At 47.0% G+C, this 19,581-nt stretch overlaps 1 protein-coding gene across 1 annotated transcript; it reads right to left on the bottom strand.

The window, feature by feature from the left end:
• Nucleotides 1-13,053: 13,053 nt before the first annotated feature.
• LOC149331129 (uncharacterized) lies at nucleotides 13,054-18,555 on the bottom strand. Its single transcript, XM_089555874.1, has 3 exons — nucleotides 18,458-18,555; nucleotides 16,617-16,853; nucleotides 13,054-13,435 (listed from the first exon to the last, which is right to left on the bottom strand). The coding sequence occupies exons 1-3, from the start codon at nucleotides 18,529-18,531 to the stop codon at nucleotides 13,054-13,056; spliced, it is 693 nt and encodes a 230-aa protein (XP_089412000.1). The 5' UTR covers nucleotides 18,532-18,555.
• Between the last annotated feature and the right edge of the window lie 1,026 nt (nucleotides 18,556-19,581).

Genomic DNA, 19,581 nt, shown 5'->3' with positions numbered 1-19,581 from the left:
GACTGCCTTTTGGCGTAGCTGCAGCCCCGGCCATATTTCAAAAATTCATGGAGACAGTGCTTCAGGGCATCCCAGGAGTTTGTGTCTACCTTGACGATGTCATCATCAGTGGCACTTCCACTGAAGAGCATGCAGTGCGCCTAGAGCTCGTTCTCGAAAGGCTAGCAAACGCTAATTTGTGCATAAGCAAATCGAAGTGCTGTTTTGCGGTGCCAGAGGTGCAATTTCTTGGACACCGAATTGATGCGGAAGGCATTCACCCTACCGAGGACAAAGTGCGAGCGATCACAGAAGCACGAGCTCCAACAAACAAGCAGGAGCTACAGGCTTTTCTCGGACTCTTGACGTTCTACGACCGGTTCTTGGAACAAAGAGCTACCGTGGCCAACGACTTATACCAACTCCTTCGGAAAGATGTGACATGGACATGGTCGCCACGCCATCAGCAGTCATTCGATGCCCTGAAAGACCTGATTCGAAGATGTACAGTCCTCCGCCACTACGACGAAAGGAAGCCTCTGCTTTTGGCTTGCGACGCATCACCGTACGGAGTCGGCGCGGTTCTATCGCAAACTGACGAGCAAGGAAGGGAAGCTCCCATCGCCTTCGCCTCACGTACGCTGTCGCAAGCAGAACGCAACTACGCGCAACTTGACAAAGAAGGGCTAGCCATCGTCTACGCGGCGACACATTTTCACCAGTACATTGCCGGCCGGAAGGTGACCTTTATAACCGATCACCGACCGCTATTGGGCATTCTGGGACCACAAAGGCCTATGCCACCAACTTTGTCTCCGCGAATGACACGTTGGTGCATCAAACTCTCAGCGTACGACTACGCTCTGGTCTACCGCAATGGGAGTAAACATCAAAACGCCGATGCGCTAAGCCGTCTGCCACTAGACGCAACTGTTGACGAACCATTTCCACCAGGAGACGTTCTGATGTTCGAAGCACTGCCAGAACCTCCGCTTACAGCAGACACAGTTGCAGCATCTACGCAGAAGTGCGCAGCTCTCCGGCTAGTTTACACAGCTGTTCAACAAGGCAACGTGCATAAACTCAAAGGGGACAACTTCGACGCTTACCGCAGGCGAGCTACAGAGTTGAGCACCCATCGCGGCTGCATCATATTTGGGTCCCGAGTTGTGATGCCGAGAGAACTACGCGCACAAGCTATGTCTCTCATCCACGCCGGACATCGGGGCATCGTTGCAATGAAAAAGTGTGCCAGAAGCTACATGTGGTGGCCTGGCATTGACAACGACATCGAAACAGTGGTGCGAGAATGCAAGCCTTGCCAGAGCAGCCGGAGCGCCCCGCCGAAAGCTCCTGTCCCAGAATGGGAAAAGCCAGACACACCATGGCACACACTGCACATTGATTTTGCAGGACCAATTGAGGGCTGCACTTTCCTTGTGGTCGTAGATGCCTACACAAAGTGGCTTGAGATAAGGCAAATGGGACAGACGACTTCGGCCGCAGTCATTGACAACCTCCGATCACTATTTGCAACGTTCGGCCTGCCGCGCAAGGTAGTGTCGGACAACGGAACACCGTTTGTGTCTGCGGAGATCCTCAAGTTTTATCGCGACAACGGGATCTCATCAGTTACATCGGCCCCCTACCACCCAGCGACAAACGGACAAGCCGAGCGCTACGTAGCCGAGCTAAAACGCGCCCTTGAAAGAGATCAGACAGGCTCGCTGCAGCGCCGCCTTGCGCGCTTTCTCTTCAAGCAGCACACGACGGTTCAGAGCACAACAGGCGAGACCCCCTCGAAAATGATGTTCGAGCGTGAAATGCGAACCCAGCTCACAGCCATCCTCCCCGAGCCAAAGGCAGAGACGTTCCGGGAAGAAAAAGCAATTCCGCGCTGCGGCACGCTTAATGAGGGGCAGCGCGTCCTCGCCCGACAGTTTCTGAAAAAGCCACGCTGGGAGGAAGCTACAATTGTCAGACGCATAGGCCTGCGCTCTTGGCTTGTCAACATACATGGCACAGTAGCACGCCGACATCTCAACCAGCTGCGTAGATTTACGACGCCGTCTGAGAGCTGTCCGCCAGCGGAGAGAACACGTGCACCATCTTCCCACATAGCCTGGCACCTCTTCCCGGAAGAAGAGACTTCGCCCAGGACAGACCTAGGAGACACAGCGAACAACAGCCAGCCTACAAGTGTTTCTCCCCCGAGCGCACAAAGCCAGCGCGCCTCCACGCGTGAGCGCCGACCCCCTGCACGATACCAGGCAACTTTCTAAGGGGGAAGGAAGTGTTGTGTCCCCTTATTGCTTTTGTGTGTGTGCGCCCCCGCACCCTCCTCCTAACGACCACTCGCATCCTCCTCCTAACGACCCCTCGCATCCTCCTCCTAACGACCACTTGCCCTTCGTCGCACGCTGTCGCCAGATGCCCCCCCATGGTGCGCCCCCGCATCCTCCTCCTGTTTTGGGAAGCCACTCCCTCCCGTGGACGCTTCTCCGCTCCCTCCTTTCTTCGGGCGGCCAGTTCGGCTCCTGCCTCGGTCGACGCTGGTCGCACCCTCATCGGCTTTAAATAAACGAAGTCTTAAAGTACCGTGTGCGTCTTTCGCTGCATTCAACACAGCGACCGGACACGACAGTTTCTTTAATTGAGAGTCAGCTCTGCACATTCCTTATACATCTGTGCATCTCCATACAGGCCCTTCGCATGGTCTTTACACGGCGCCTAAAAAACCAAGCAGTACATGTCATCATTTCTAACCCACAGAGCGAGAGTGTAACCAATCTCTTATAATCTTGCAGCCCTCCCTGCGTTAACGGCACAGCGCTTGAGTACGATTGGAGGAAAAACCACGCTTGATGTGACACGTATTCTGGATTGGTCGAGAGGGTTGCGGCGTCGCACGTTCAGCTGTGCAATGAAATGATTAATTGTAACTTAGAGGTCCTAGCATGACTTACATATCATTATCACATATACGAATGTAAAGTGAATTAATTACGCTGAGAATAAATTGAATTAGTCGAGAATCGAACCCATGAACCTTGGGTTGCGAGTCAGACAAGCTACCTCTAGACGATTGAGGCATGTTCATTCGACTTCATTGAAGGAAGATTGTTTGTATTATGGTGTATCACGTGGTCTAGCACGTCCACTGATATATACCACTGAGTGTGTAATTGTAAAGCGGAACTAATTATAAAAGAGAGTCAAAAATAACCATTCACGCTGCCGCGTCATGCCCTTAACCCGAAGCTTAAGTGTCATCTTAAGTTTTTAAAACACTACCCTAAAACCAGCATTAGTGATTTATGGCCTATAGATAAATGATCCCGCAACCGCACCAATGTCCCGAACTTGCCTAAGACTAAGCTAGCGAGCCGTTTAGAGATAGAAAACCTACTTTTACCAGAAATTTTTGCTGTCTTTGCCAAGCAAAGGGTTACTCTGGCCGTAATAAATCGGGCCTCCTTGTTGTATATTGTGAAAATTAGCCCTTCATCATTATTGAAGCCTACAATGAAACAATAATTTTTGCGAATTTTCACGCGGAAATGCTCCAAATGTCAATTCTCTATATAGTCCTGCACATTAATACTGTCCACTTGCTGAAATTTTGACTTTGTCATGCTAATACCATTCATTTTCTAATGTAGCATATTCTTTTATATTATTCTTTAATGCCTTTAAGTCTCGACATCAAAGTATGCTTTATTTTGATAGCCTTCCTTATTGGTCTGTTTATTCATTCTTATATCCTTTTATTATCAGCTGCCTTGCACTGCCTCATTTTCCGGAGTTATTTCTTATTAGAGGACCTCCCTGGCCATTATTTGCTTGGATACCTTCGCACGTTGTACTAAAATCGCATTCTAATTCTCCTTAGAGGTTAGCCGAATCACAAGCAAAAATATTTTTTGGTTTGGTTTGGTTTGGTTTGGTTTGGTTTGGTTTGGTTTGGTTTGGTTTGCGCGGATTTAACGTCCCAAAGCAACCCAGGTTATGAGGGACGCCGTAGTGAAGGGCTCCGGAAATTTCGAGCACCTGAAGTTCATTAACGTGCACTGACATCCCACAGTGCATGGGCCTCTAGAATTTCTCTTCCATCGAAATTCGATCCCTTCAGCCGGCATCAAACCCGCGTCTTTCGGGTCAGCAACCGAGGATCATAACCACTGAGCCAACGCGGCAACCCAAGATAAACAGAGTAAAATTTGTACATTTTCTAATTTTATTTTCCTTTAAAAACTGTTAGCTTCATCAAAATACCGAATATAAATTCATTCCAAAAGTATTTAAAGCGTTTAACGTCGACTAATTTCAGCCAAAACTTCATTTTATATCACATGACTAGGCCAAATACTCATCTAGAAAAACAAAATGTCGAAAGTAAAGGGCAATATAGAATGAAATTTGGACTCAGTTTTCACCGCTGTAACCTCTGTACGAACTTTTGAAAAATTTATCGAATTAATGTTTTTACTGGGTGACAAGAAACCACGCACATTGTTTTGGCACAGCCTTTACTCTGTTGGCAGTCAGCACGACCCGTTGTTTAGTGCTTTAAGCAATCGCTTCAGTTGCTGTACTCTGCGGACGAAAGCGTGTCTGCAATACGCCCACGACGCGATGCGTGTGGGCTCAAAGAAAGGCCGGTACGCTGCCTATGACCTGCTTCTGCTGGTACAGCCTGCCAGTATCAAGCGCATGTCCTCAAGTGATGCAGAGAGTTGGGCGAGTTGGTGAATCATTATTAAACTTGGCACCGCACTAAGTAAAAGACAAAGACATAAGGGCTACATGAGTCCACCAGCGATTGTCCTGTGTGGCTCTTCTGTGTCTTTCTCTCTGAGTTACGCTGGTGCCAAATCTGTCTGTAAAGAAAAAGAGCAAGGAAATTTGTAATCAATAACTTTTTGCGAAAGCTGACGGCCAGGGTTTCTGTTGTTCACAACGGCGGCATTGTTCGCTTTTTATGTGATGGTCGAAACGGTTTATCTCAGTAGAATGCCAGCTCACCTCTTTCTAACTTTTTCCACTATGCTCTAGGCCATGCACCTCCAGATGTCGCAATAGCATGTTGTTTCTGACCCTCTAAACATTGCCTAAAACGAAAGACTACAATGGCTGCAATAAGCCTGTCGCAACTGCATGTCAGCTGAAAGCCACTAAACTCGCTGGAGAGTCATCCAGTGATGAACGGACTCTAGTTGAGGTCCCTCGGCCCCGCGTATACGAGCGTTGTAGCCCCTATCCGCTCTTCAATTGCTGTCATCACGAAGCATGGTAGTCTGAGGCACAGCAGGGAAATTAACCTGTCAAGTTGATCTCGGCAGCAGTGCTTTTGGCTGAAAACTCAGCGGATTCCATTTTGGAGCGTCCTTGTGAGTAAATTATTTCAGTCATTCCTCACATCACAGTGGAAAACCTACAAGAGAGCGATCAAACTGATAAACAGACCGAAAAGACCAATACCGCCGAAAGATCTGTCACGTCAAAACTAAGCTCGGTGTTATTCATGCACCAGCTGTGGACAGTACTCACGTGGTCCTCTTCGAGTGGTATATCAACGAGCTCTGTTAGTGCTAATATTAACGCCGGTAATACAGCGGACGCACTTCAATCTTGAATTGGTGATAAAGTGAGCAACGGGTAAAGAGCCAACTCATGCCTGACAACTACCTTTAAACTTCGGGGGTTTTTTTCTCAGTTGGTTACATCTCGTTTAAGCTGACTCATTGATTTCTTTTCTAAGGAGCGCTTTGTTGCCTGAACAACCATTTTAAAATGCTTGTTCACAGATAGCGGTCTTCAGTCGAAGGCTTGTTCATGGAGACAGTTTCGAGTTTAACTACGCACTTCACGAAGAATTCATACAGCAGTAATTTTTGAGTCCAAAGATAACATCACTAAATCGAAATTCCAAAGGCGACAGTTGTATATGCTAGAGGTAGTTTTCATGAAGGAGGATACTCTGTTTCTTGGCTGCTGATTAAAGTCTCATCCTGGCCAGAGTGACCGCTGCAATCCACTCAAGCCTGCGCTGTTGAGATTTGCGCATCAATCTTTAAGATGGGCAGAGCACTGGCTGTGTCATCAAGTGTGATTATGTTCTTATTCTTGTGCGTCAAAACGGGTAGACCAGACATGCGACAGGTTATTCGAATACTCCATACATGCATTGGAAAAAACCACCACATAGTTGTAGCGACCTGCAGACTCATTTGGGATCCGTCAGATTATTACTGGATGCGGAAAATTCCTTGGGCGTCGAGTCGATGGAGACTACCTGAGAGCAAATTCCATAGCATGTTGGAAAATAACATCTACAACGACATCAGGACAACCGTTATCGTACCCAGTCTCGGCGCTGACACAGCGGCATGCCTTGCCACTACCTTCCGAAACCCGAACTCTTTCTACCTAACCGACTGGGTCGTTCTAGAAGACAGTGCTGATGTGAGGGACCTCATGCAGGAGTCTACGCGACATTTATACAGGGAAGATCTGGCGTGCACCCATGTGAACAGCTACAGTGGTACTCCAAGGGCAAACAGCACACCAAAGACGCTAGCAAGAGCCCTACCTTTCGTTTACTCTCAAGACTGCCCCAGATTGTTCCGTGGACCACCTTCAAGAAAAGACCTCAAGGCATTGTTCAGAAACAGGGTTTTGCATATCGCATGCTACGAGAGGCCACCTGATTCACTTTGGCATCCGTGCGGAAAAAGAAACTTCGTAGTGATCCAAAGTGCTCTTCGTATCTACAATGTATCCAGCAACATAAGGTTTTATAATGATCCCAAAGAGACCTTTCACCATTTAACCACGGGAAAAATCGACGTTCTCATGGAGGTCTGCGCCGCAACAGATTACGCCTTGAAGCGAACACAAATCCCTCCAATGGTAGTTTTGTCATACGAAACCTTTTACACTCTCCGCGGAGAGCCTGGCTCGGTGTCTTTCTTCAGTATACTATTTAAATCGAAATGTGGATTGGTGCTGATAATTTTCGGCCTTTTTTGTTGCCTCCTAGTCATAGCTACAGCAAACTTTCTAGAGTGCAATGTAATGTCAATTAATTCTACACTAGACACATTCATGTTCCTAGCGGCGTCGCTGTACACCACTTCTTCACCGATTCCTCGAGCTAAGCGGTGGCTTCTAAGTCGGTCTCTGATATACAGTTTCTGGCTTCTCGGACTCCTTCCGCTCTCCAATTTCTTTCGCGGTGAGTTCACGTCACAACTGAGCTTCCGATCGCCTCCGGAGAGCATGGATACCCTGCTGGAGCTGGACGACGCGCTAAACCGTGGGAGCGTCTCGCCGTGCGTCGTTCACGGCTCTGCGACACACTACGACCTGGAGAACAACCACACTGGGAACGCACTGCACAAGAAACTGCAGTCGGCCTTCCTCAAAAATCGGGACGGAATGGCTCTTGTGAAGAGAGGCCCACCAGCTTGCGTTCGCTGCGCAGAACGGGAAGATAATATTTGTCTCTTTAACCGGCTCCCACGCTGCTACGTCAACCTCGTGGCTCCCGCCGCGCTGGAGTCGACAGAACGTTTGAAAACTATCATCGGCGTCACTCCAGTCCGCAAGAACTACCCATACGCCGGGGCCTACGGAGACGTGTTGCGAAGAATCTTCGAAGCTTCTCTGATCAGACCGGACAAAGAAACGGTTGTCTGCGAAATGAAGAGTGCTACTCGGAAGGAGAAACTTACAAGCGGGTTTCAAACAGAGATCATCGCAGATTTCAGTCTTTTCTTCTCGTGTTTTGCGGCGTTCTTGAGCACGGCGACTACGGTGTTTTTGATTGAGTTTTTTGTTGGCACACGTCTGCGATTTCGGTCAACTTACTGATTCTGCACACCCTTTCCGATTTCAAGGAAGTGTGGGACCTAACTCAAAGTCCAGCCGGCACCTTAAGAATGAATGGCAACAAAATGCTATGGTTTTAAAGTGCTCTATTTTAGTTTAATAAGACTCCAGCACAAGATTTCACTCCTTAAGATCAATTCACACCATCAATACCCTGGTTTTCAAGGCAACAAATATTTCCTGAAGCTCACCCGCAACGCTTGTATTGAGAAAGCGCAGTTGTATCCGCATTGAAATATTTAAAACTTCTGCCTGTCAAAAAAAAATTGTCTGAAAAGGAAGCGTGGGTGATTATTCTACCATGCACTCAAAATTCCTTCACTCGCACTTTTGAATGAGCTTCACGAAATGTGGCACTAATCACCAACTTAAATGTAGAAGTGCTAATCAGTAGTGCAATCGTTAATTTACTGTGAGGTAAATAAAGCATACGCAACCTTCACCGCTCTTTGTGATTTTTTCGTGCATGGCATGCGTCGAGAGGTTTTGTGCGGCACACGTGACTGCGCTGCCCTCCTGCGAGTTCGATGGACGCTAAGTGTCACGCAAAACATAAAAGAATTCCTGATGTCACTCAGGAAGCCGCGAAGCTCGCTTCATCATGACCAGGTTCCTTTTCGCTGTTTGTTTATGTGAATGTACGAACTTCACAGAGATTTCACACCAGAGAGAGCAAGTACTGTGGTAGATTTATTATACACTGCTAAATATTCTCGAGGTCATTTCACTGAATAGTAGCGTGAAGTCACATGAGCGGGAATGTTCGGACCACTACATCTTATCAACTGCACTAACGCAACACACGGAATGTATTCTTACAGCGCACACCAGTGTTAAAGAGCACCTTCATTTGCATCGTTGCCACCGCGAACATTCACAGTGAACTTTCGTTTTCATGATCATCATCAGCACGGCTACATCCACTGTAGCCTCTCCCATATGTCAATATATTTGTGGGCACTGCATCTGAACGAAGGGCAGGCCTTTCCTTCCGCCGAGCACACGCTGTCATCAAACTGTGATCTTCAAGCGAAGGTATGTATTGGTTGCCAATAAGCCAGGTGACAAGAGAATTATATATACGCTCTGTTGATTTGGGTAGTACTGCTGGATGTTAACATTATTCTAGCTGGTCCTGTCAGGACTGTTTGATTACCCAGCCTGTCAGTTGGTTTCATTGTTTTCTCTGCTGCAAAGCATTAAAGATGACCTACTACGTTAAAAGTGCGTACTCAGGGCTTTACCTGCCCCGATGGCATGACCTTGAATTTTGTGCGGCATGCCTTCTCCACATCTCCCTCGCGCTGGTTTTCCCATAATAGGGCTGCAGAGCTTCCAAACCGCATTCCACGTGAATCTTCGAAAAACTGTCCTGTATTCTTCTTCAGCAGCAGGACAGTTCACGAGCACGCTTTTCAATGAGGCACTTACAGTGACGGCGGCCATCTCGTTTTCTTTATCTGATCAAACAAGCACTACTGCTGCAGCGCTTGACCTTAAGAGACAAAACTATCAGTTGAAAGGCTTAAGCACAAATCAGGGATGTTCCAAATTCAGAATGGGCCGCAAAAGATTATGCGTTACCGGTGCACAAAAAAGGAATGCGTCATTGTTAACAGTGGACTCAGACGCTGCAAGTATGAAGGGAGTTGAATATTTCATCGCTCCTTTGTATATCAGGCGACTAGGTCGCGCTAAGGTGCTGCCGCTCATTCCTTACAAGCATGTACACTTTTGTGGCCGACTGTACAGCACAACCTATAAATAACTGGAGCACGAGCTGTACCTCACATCCTTTATCGTATATACTGGTGGAGCCCAAAAGATCGAATTCACGCGCATTGCAATCAGCAACTGTATATTAGCCAGTTACCTGCGCAAGCGTGCATCTGAAATTGCTACGTTTGTTTTGCTACTGAACTTGGCATCTCCCGTCGTAGCGTTGAAGCCCGAAGGGAACGGCTCTTGAAAAGAAGCCATGAGGACGATCATTGGGCCCGTCGAATCGACTTTTAATTTGCTTACCTGACTGGTTGACACCGTGGAACGGGCAGAATCCTAGCCCGATGATCTCGGAAGTGAGGAGGCGCAATCATTGGTGTGGCAAAGGCCGACAGCAAGCGAGAGAAATATTTACCTGTCAAAAGCCTGATTTTATCCTGCTGGTTCATGCTACAAGGTCTTCCAAGCACAGCGTGCAAAGTCTAAGAGCAGCCCTCATTCTATCTTCATGTGCTGCTTCTGCGCTGTCCCCTCCATTTCAAGTTGTTGGAAGACGAGAGCAAGGTAACAAGGGGCGTGTTATGCGGTAGTAACAACATTTGTGCTGGCAGAACGATACCAAGAAGGCTTTCAAAAAAAATTTGTTTAGTGGACAGACTTGTGCCCGGAAAAATTAGCTTGGCCGCAGCGGTAGCTACAACTGCGCTCTTTAGAAAGCGAAGTAAAGATCACTGTCACTTTCTGCCGTGCTCCATTTTGAGGTAAGTAACATAACATAATAACATCAGCCTAACTACGCACACCAGAGGACTGACGCCTGCAATGGACATTAAGGGTAAAGAGCCCAGGACAACGACAATCTCGATCACGCTATAAACAAATCCGCGCAATAGCAGTTGCTCCTGAGAAATCCAGTAGCCCACAATGTGGCAAATAGAGGGAACACCGCATGCCGGCGGAATTGAACAAAGGTCTTTCATCCTTTCAACCTTGATCATTACGATTCAGTCGCTCGCAGACAATTCTCGCATTAAGAAAATCCTGAAGAGGTGACCGTTGTTATAAAATGTTCCGAAGTAAGACATGATGTTGGGCTAGTCGGTTCATGGTTAGAGCGAAACAAAACTGCGCGAAGACGACGGGACAAAAGAAAGGCACGAATACACACACACACAAAGCGCTTTGTGTGTGTGTATTCGTGCCTTTCTTTTGTCCCGTCGTCTTCGCGCAGTTTTGTTTCGCGATAAAATGTTCGTTTCCGTCCCTTAAACTTACATACATACATACATACATACATACATACGTACGTACGTACGTACGTACGTACGTACGTACGCACGCACGCACACACACACACACACATATGCATACATACATACATACATACATACATACATACATACATACATACATACATACATACATACATACATACATACATACATACATACATACATACATACATACATACATACATACATACATACATGCATGCATGCATGCATGCATGCATGCATGCATACATACATACATACATACATACATACATACATACATACATACATACATACATACATACATACATACATACATACATACATACATACATACATACATACATACATACATACATACATACATACATACAAGTTTTATTCTCCACAAAGAAGTGGAAGGAGGCGGAGGGAAAAGCCGTACATTTGCGGCTTGAAAAATCCTCCGCCCCCTTACAGTGTATACAGCAGCAGAGTGGGGCAATAAACAGACGCATTTTTGTTTCAAAGAAAAGAAAAACAAAAAAAACAGCACTATATCGCATCACAAAATAAAATAAGCCTAAATAAGAGTTTCAATAAAGCACTGGTTTTGGACGCCTGGGAAAACTTTTTTTCCTTTCCCTTTTTTTTTAAACGTAAACAATGCAATGTAATTGAACATAAGGATAGACCTGTGCGTTCATTCACAAAAAAAAAGTATGAGTAGCAAAATATTTGAACATATTTGGAAGAGACATATTGGATACATCAGCGGCTTCTTTCTAAGTAGCACTACTCGCGTTTCGGACCAACTAGCGAAATTGGCTGCCTGAGATGTGCGTCTCATTGTTTGCAAGAATTGCTTCGGTTCTGTACCGCACCAACGGGCACTCTCCCTTCCAAAGTGCAGTTCGCCAAAGAATTCAAGTCCAATGTGTTAAGGGCGCATGATTACGTTCTCTCAACGGTATACAGTGCCACACAACAAGCACACGTCCCAGTTAAACAGCGCTACTTAAAGGTGAATATAAATTTTGTGAAAGCGTATAACAGAATTAAAAGCGCTCGTTCCTATCGATGCTGTGACCTGGATTAGAGCTTATGTCTTTCGGCGAGCGGTGAAGCAGCTCCAAACCTATCCCTCCAAGTAAATCGTTCTCGCCCCTTTTTTTAAAAAAACACTACCTCTAGTTTCACTCAGTTAACTTACCATTTCCTCTAAGTTCGTGTTAACTTTTAGGTTACAGTCGATGATGATTGTCATGAAAAATGGCGGTTTAAACATGTTTGATACGAACCCGGAGGCCAAACCGGAAGTTTCGGTTCTGTGCCGTCGACAAAATGGAATTGCGCGTTTATGAAAGACCCCCATGATGGAGTATATTTAAAATATTGTAGTACTACTCATTAGCATCTAACCAAGAGAGGGAGATTTCATTCGGAGAAAGGCGGAGAATCCGGTGGGAGGGAACATTATTTGGCGCTGCTACTCATGCACACGCAAAAGGGGAAGAGAACAAGAGGGTTATTTTGGGTGACGGTGTGGAGAGAAGAGATAACATATGCTATCCCACCACGACTTCACTCCAACAGAACCACGAGTCGAGACCCGTGTTGCGCAAGAAATGAAGCACCTGCGCTGCTTGGACAGCTTTCCAAGCATCCTGCGAAACGGCAAGTGCAAGCCCCTCCTAAAGTGTCCCGCTCTCAAAACACGCCGAAGATGCAGCCAACGCCAGTCTTTTGCCTATATGTAGGCAACATCACAATTAGAAGCTCCACAATCTCTGTGACGTGAGATGAATTGCAGCCATATGGCTACAAAGGAAATCTATACAGCCTGCTCCGAAATATCTCAGCGTTAAAAAAGGTCCTCTTCGTCTGGGGATTTAACCTGGGAGCACTACCTCTCGAGGCAGTTGCTCTACCAGCTAAGCTATTATGGTAGGGCGAGGCAGAATTTATTAACAATACGAAGAGATAACCAAGCCAGTGGAGTGTTTTTAGGAGAACGCTTTAAGGAGAAACCGACTCGAATATGGCAGTATTTACCCATCATGAGACGTTTAACAGTCGTTAGTAGTCAGAGCACAGTTTAATAATTACTCCAAACATAGCATATTTGTGTACTACCAATAACACCAAACAAACACAGAGCTCACCGTCCTTCATATAAAAGTAGAACGACTGTGTTTTGGTTGCATTAGAATGCGCGGTCTCTCTTCGGGTACTTCGCTGTAAAGCGCGTCCCGTTTACCACAGACTTCGTTCGGTAAAGCCAATGCAAAGTTGTTAAGATATCCGTGGTGACTGTGTCGGTTACTACGTCGCTGCTGGCGTCGTCCCCAAAGGTAACGGTGACGTCTTCTCCGTCAAACATTCCCAGCGTGGCCATCACGCGTCCCCATCGCGAAGCTGACTTCACTATTCGTCCAGGTGCGGTCTTCGCGGCCGATGGTTTTCGGCGCTTCGACGTCGCTTCATGGAGACGGTAACGCTCTGAGGGCACGGCTGTGGACTTCACACCAGCGTCCTCCTGAATGTCGACGACTTCAATTTCGGTGGCGACATAGAACTTCGGAGCCCTGCAGTGGGGACGAACAAAGCGTTACGGACAAAATATCGTGCGATAATTTTGTGGGCAGCAATCGCAGGCTAGTATCTTGGAGATTTCAACGGACGGTGAAAAGCTCGTGGGGGTGGAGGCGCCAACAGATCTGCCACTTCTTTGCCTGAATAGGGTGCATAGGAATAACATGTAATGCGTCATCGCTCTTACAGTGGTAGCGGCTAATGCCAAATCCCGTTAAGCCATGTGACCAAGATCTGCATAAAATGGCGTCATCACACATTGAGAACAAGTGCCATATTGTGATCAGTCATATGAACGATGGGTTATTACACTCTTTATGAGTGTAACGCATTGCATAAGCAACGCATTTCTGGCAGCGTCCCGAGCTCATCCTCCCTGTAATCAAAGCGCCGCATTTTGCAGGCTCGGGCCCTGTCGGCAAGCAGCGTTCAAAAGGCGATTCAGAGCGTTTAACGGCGCCTTTGTACTAGCCGCACCACGCATAAGCGGCGGAGGTAGCGCGAGTCATTACCTATGGCAAGTAATAATAATAATAATAATAATAATAATAATAATAATAATAATAATAATAATAATTTTATTTATTCATTCCAATTCAAATGCGGGCCTGCCAAAGCCTTAGAAGACTTGAGTAGCAGCGCCCGGCAGCAGACGGCACACAACTCATGCACCGAACACACAAAGTGCCAAAAAACAGAAAGAAAAAGTGGGGGATAAGAAAAGTAAAATAAATTCAAAGAGCCGACAGGATAGCTCGAGGATACATTACTTTCCGAGCATCCGACGAGACCGCGGAACTCGCGCCAGCACCCAGGGAATACTCGGCCATACTACAAAACTATAGAGGCAGAATAATGCGATATCCCCCTCCGCACAAATCTCTCAGGAGAGAGGAAGCTGTCACTTGGAGACAGTTACAAACAGGCTCTTTCCCAAACCTACATTTACTAAACAAAATGCACCCTACGATATACACGAACAAATGTCCTTGGTGCGACGAAAACCCTACTCTATACCACATCACATGGGCCTGCCAAAACATAGACGTGGTCCCCAAAATACAAAACCCGAGTGCGGAGCAATGGGATACTCTGCTGTCCAGCGACCGCTGTGAAGAGCAACGAGGTCTGATACAGCGAGCTCAACGGGCGGCAGCAGCCAGCGGTGCCCTGGACTGAGGGCAACCGACCATTGATTAGAGGAGGACGACTTCGATAGAGAAGGCTCCTGGGGATAGAACCAAGACGTCTCTGAAGATGCCCCCAAACCGCAGGAAAAAGCATTAGTCCAAATAAAGTTTTCCCTTCCTTCCTTCCTTTCGCAACCTACCAGGCTTAACCAAAGCTAAGCCCTCGCCAATTTTTTTGGTTCCAGTGATTGGTCACTGATTGTCGTGTTATAGACGATGATGAGGTAATAAAATCCTTGTAATCCATTGAATAATTTATTAATTACAGAATTGAAAATTTAAAAATTGGGAAAAAGAGGTTCAAAGGTGTCAAAATGCTCAGAATCAAAAGCTAATGCTTTGTGATGGTAATTAAGAAAATTTAAAATGAGTAACTGATCAAATAACACAACGTTCTCAATGCCAACGCATGCAGCGCACTCCTGTCACTACCACCACTTAGCTTAAAGCATGGTTGAGGTGTCCACCGTTCCAGGAGGGCAGTTATGCGCCTTCCCTCTTGTTTTTTTTCCCCAAATCCAAATCCACTTTATTTCCAACCTACAAGTTGGGGGTCCCCCAGGCAAAAAGCTGTCACAGACAGCTTGACTGGGCCCTGGGGACCTACAGACAGCATCACGCAGTGGACCTCACAGCACTATAAAAATGAATATGAACATGAAAATGCAGTGCTTACATTACCTAAAGAATTACACACAGGTGTCCACCCAGAAGTGGACACCTCGCGCTCACCTCACGCTACGTATATCCTGGCATAGCAGAGCTAAGCCACCGCCAGTTTTATATACACCACAAATCACGCAGATGGCGATGCGCAATCGCTACTGTGCATCAGAGAGGGAGACAGAGGGAGAGGGAGACTGTCGGCGAGGCGATGGAGAGAGCGCGGTGGCGCAGAGCAAGCTGACGTCACGCGTCACCATAGCAATGGAGAGGCTGACGTCACACCATCTGTTAGGCGCGACGGCGGCTCCTCGAGGAGCAGGGGTGTCCACGGACTACGCGACGAGCGGTAAGACGTGGCGTAGTATTGCTTTCGCAATAAGAGCGACCGCACTCGCCAAAGACAATAAAAACTGCACACGCGGGAAGCTCGCCACGCGCCAAGCGGTTCAGGGAAGCGGCAGTGGGTTGACCACAAGGCTTTCGCCAAGCACACTTCAGAATTTATAAAGTGCCTTCGGTAATTTTTCCTTCTTTCGTTCCCGCTTCCTTCACGGCACACTTGAGGCGGTCGCCAAGAAGTGAGACAGTTACTGCGCAATTTTCTTCGCTCAAAAACCACTAATGACTAATAGCTGTAAAGCGAAAGCAAACGGTCAATTCAAATGTGCGGATAAACAAAAATTGGAGAGCACGCTGCAGCCCCGCCTTAAGGGTACGACGCGATAGCGTAATAGATTTATTCACATATATGCAGAAGGTCATTGTCTACTTTACGTTAATAGATTCATGAGAGTTCTCATACCCCTCCTGGAGCAGTGGTGCAGAGGTTAAGCGATACGCCGCTGCCCTCCGATCGCACGTGCTCCCAGCGATGAGCCTTGTGCGACCCACGTTCCTCTTCCCGAGCGACCAATCATTAATTTAACCACCACCTGCTACCTGCAATTGAATTTACTATCTGGTGGGCAATTTGTGATGACGCCGGAAGGCCACGTAACCTAGATGGCCCACCTGCCTTCTCAGTTGCCTCTGTGGGTACCACCTGCCACAGCCATGCCCATAATTTTTCGCCCACAATGCCGACATCGACCACGCCAACACCGGATTTTCTGGCGAACGGGGCCTTCACGCTATCGCGTTAATACAGTTACTCCTCATTTCCACCTGTCAACAGTCTACTCAAGATGTCCCCGCATTGCATCTCTGCATCAGTAGACATCGATGGAGAGAAGACCTCCTGTATGTTGTTCACCTGTCTACGGAGCCCAAACAATAGCATCGACGTAATGATGCTAACCGACGACCCACGTTTACTCACGCGGCGGTTTCGTTGGTGCCGTTCCTGTCGTGCACCGGAACGGCGGGCCTACTGCCGTCGTCCAGACGTGTTGTACGACTTAGTACCCCCAGGGCCAAGACGGCCGCAAAGATGCACAGCGCGGCCGCTGCCACCAGGCCCAGCCGCTTGGCAGAGTCCCACCCGGCCGGAGGGGGGCGGGGCAGGTCGCGCGTCTTCAAGTCCTCCAGCACCAGGTAGCCGTGCTCGACGCCGTACCTGCGCACATTCGCTCTGTAGACCACCCTTACCTAGCTCTGCAGATATCGCGGGTGAATGAAATGTTGGGGCTTTAAAAAGGCGAATCGCAGTAGTCTCTGTTCTGGGGTCATTCATGCATGAGAGGGTTAGTTATTTGTGCGAACTTTTAAGGTCTCTTCAACCAGAGGCGATTATTGAGTCACATGATTGATTACTGTGACCAGTGGGTCGGATCATGAGGAGACATTCACCTTGGCATATTATGACGTCATTTCATACCGACAACCATGAGATCTCGTTGCCTTCCAGTATTACATCCTGACGGTACAAAATATGTAAGACTTCCATGCACAGGTCACAAAATCAACCACCCGAGAGGAAGATTCCCGCATAAATCAAACAGTTTCTTGCCAAATACCAGATAACTGGATAGAGGAAGAAAAGTCTATTCGATATTTGGCGTTTATTGAGATCAACACGTCAGCTACTGGCAATGAGGTAGCAGTGGTATAGTAATGGCTGTTTGATACCAAAGAAAGAGAAGGTGAATAACCGCTGCCACCATAATTTTATCAGTGAGTGGTGGGAGCTTTAACTTTGGGGCCTTCTTAAACGCATTCTTGAAGAAAATGAGCCGGGATTTGGAAGTTTACCCATCCAGAGAAGCTCGAAAGGACCCCAGAATTTTCGAAGTATGCCTAACACGGAAAATAGGTTAAAGTGGATTAGTTTGTAGTAGTATGTGGATGAAGGTGGGTGGATAATTAGGTGGAATAATGTAGATTAGTGAAGATCAGGAGGTATGTTAAGGTAGATTAGTGGGTCGGGTTTGTATATCCCTATATGATAACCTGATATAAAGTACTCGGACATTTTAGTCCAAGCATTTTCAAATTTGGTGGTGCTGGCGACTTAGCGAGCCTCTAAACCAATCTAGGAATTTCATTGCAGAGACATAGAGTAGTTTGGTCGGTTTAAAACTAAGAAAAGACGAGGAAAAGATTGTATGGTGTGTGATGTTTATAGTTTCACATCTGGAAGCATCATATGGGCTTCAAGAGGCTTAGTAATGGAGGGCTCCGAATTAAGAAAGGTAGGTTGAAAGGGACGGGATATATTATGTAAATGCTGATCGTGCTGAGAGGTGGTGACAACGAGAATCCCATCATGAGGAGGTTCCGAAGGTACAGAAAATTTTAATGTTAGCTGCCGCTTCTCCGTTCCCAAAGCCTTGGCTGGAGCAGCAAGGTGTAGAAAACACAAACTCGTGCCGTTCAAGGACAAAGAAACGGACATAACTACACGATTTTTCACCTTATAACACGCGGTGAAGTCGCTATAGCTGTAATACTAAATTGACTTCATAATCACTTCATATTTCATTAATCACTTCATTATTTTTGAGGGCTTGAAATGCCACAGCATGGCGGAAGGACTGCGGCAGTTTCAGAGGTACGGAAACGGTGATAAAACGCTGTCAATACCTGCATGCCAAAGAGGTTATTTTCTCGTTGTCAGCTTCAACTGCAGTGAATGGCAAGGCCTCAGGGAGCCATATTTTATCTCAAAATCCGTCGCTAACTTCATTGGTCTTGAAAGAAATATGCATAGTGGCACCGTACCTCGGTAGGGCGGTGCCCACCTGCGGCTTTTGAGGCTCGTAGAACTCGTGGATCCGCCCGGGAACGACCGACATCCTGTATCACTTGCCCGTCGTAACTGAAACAGGACGCAATCACGAATTTACCTCATGCTGTAATTAGGTGATATCTGTTTATCACAGCGCATCAAAAGTGGCGCCGCTCTTATTCTAAGTGCGTTCTTAAAAGGCTCTCAAGGTATTGTGATAGCACATCCCTGTTTATCTTTCCGATTCCGCCATACTTCATGCTTTAAGTTGCGTTGAATTCAGTTGTGTTCCGTGACTGAAAATAAGGCGCCACTATTCGCAAAACCGAAAAAAGTATTCACTAGTGTGTAGAAGCACGAGACATTAAATCAGCTAACAACGCGCACAACAGGGGTTACAATAGACACACCCTATGGCCAAGATTTCGAATACGAGTTTTCTGGACTATACAACTCTCCGTTTGCTGCAAGTACTCCGCCAGTACACCGAAGAAGAAAGAAGACTGAAAGGCGGAAGTTGTGTCACAGGCGTCATAGGTGATCCGTGTTTGAAAAAATGAACGTCTCTGTCACGTCGAAGAGAGAGAGAGAGAGGGGGGGTGGGTGTTAGACACTTGTTTAGACCCCAACATCATAAGGACAAGGTCTCCTAGAATGCATCGTCAAATCAACCAGCGTCCAAGTCGTTTAATGTTTTTTTTCTTTTTCGCATCTTTCTCTCTTCGCCTCTTTAATGATTCTTTGTACAGCATTCTGGATCCCAACAGCTAACGTTACCAATATGAACTTCGCGCAGCTGCTGCGACTGCGAAACGGCATTTCTGGAGGAACTGAGAATGGGGATTTAACGGGAAAAAAATCAAGCTAGGGAGCATGCACGGAATTGATCTGCCTCACAGGCCAAACGCGTGGAAAGCAGCCCTGCTCAATTTAGCTCCAAACTCCTGAAACAACATGCGAGAAGAACTTGCCCTTCGACGAGATCGTGGTTGGAAAGGCGAGGCAATCCGTGTTTCCAGTGAGTCTGTTGCGAGTTCCACAAAACGCTTACGGGCTGGGGCCGCAGAGCAGAACGACAAAGCGACCACGCAGAACGGCGACTTCTTCTCCTTCAGGA

The sequence above is a fragment of the Amblyomma mixtum genome, chromosome 8 (genome assembly GCF_055824585.1).
Source record: "Amblyomma mixtum isolate Tamu chromosome 8, ASM5582458v1, whole genome shotgun sequence".
NCBI classification, from domain to species: Eukaryota; Metazoa; Arthropoda; class Arachnida; order Ixodida; family Ixodidae; genus Amblyomma; species Amblyomma mixtum.
Note: the sequence above shows the minus strand (reverse complement) of the source record. Positions and strands in the feature narration are given on the sequence as shown.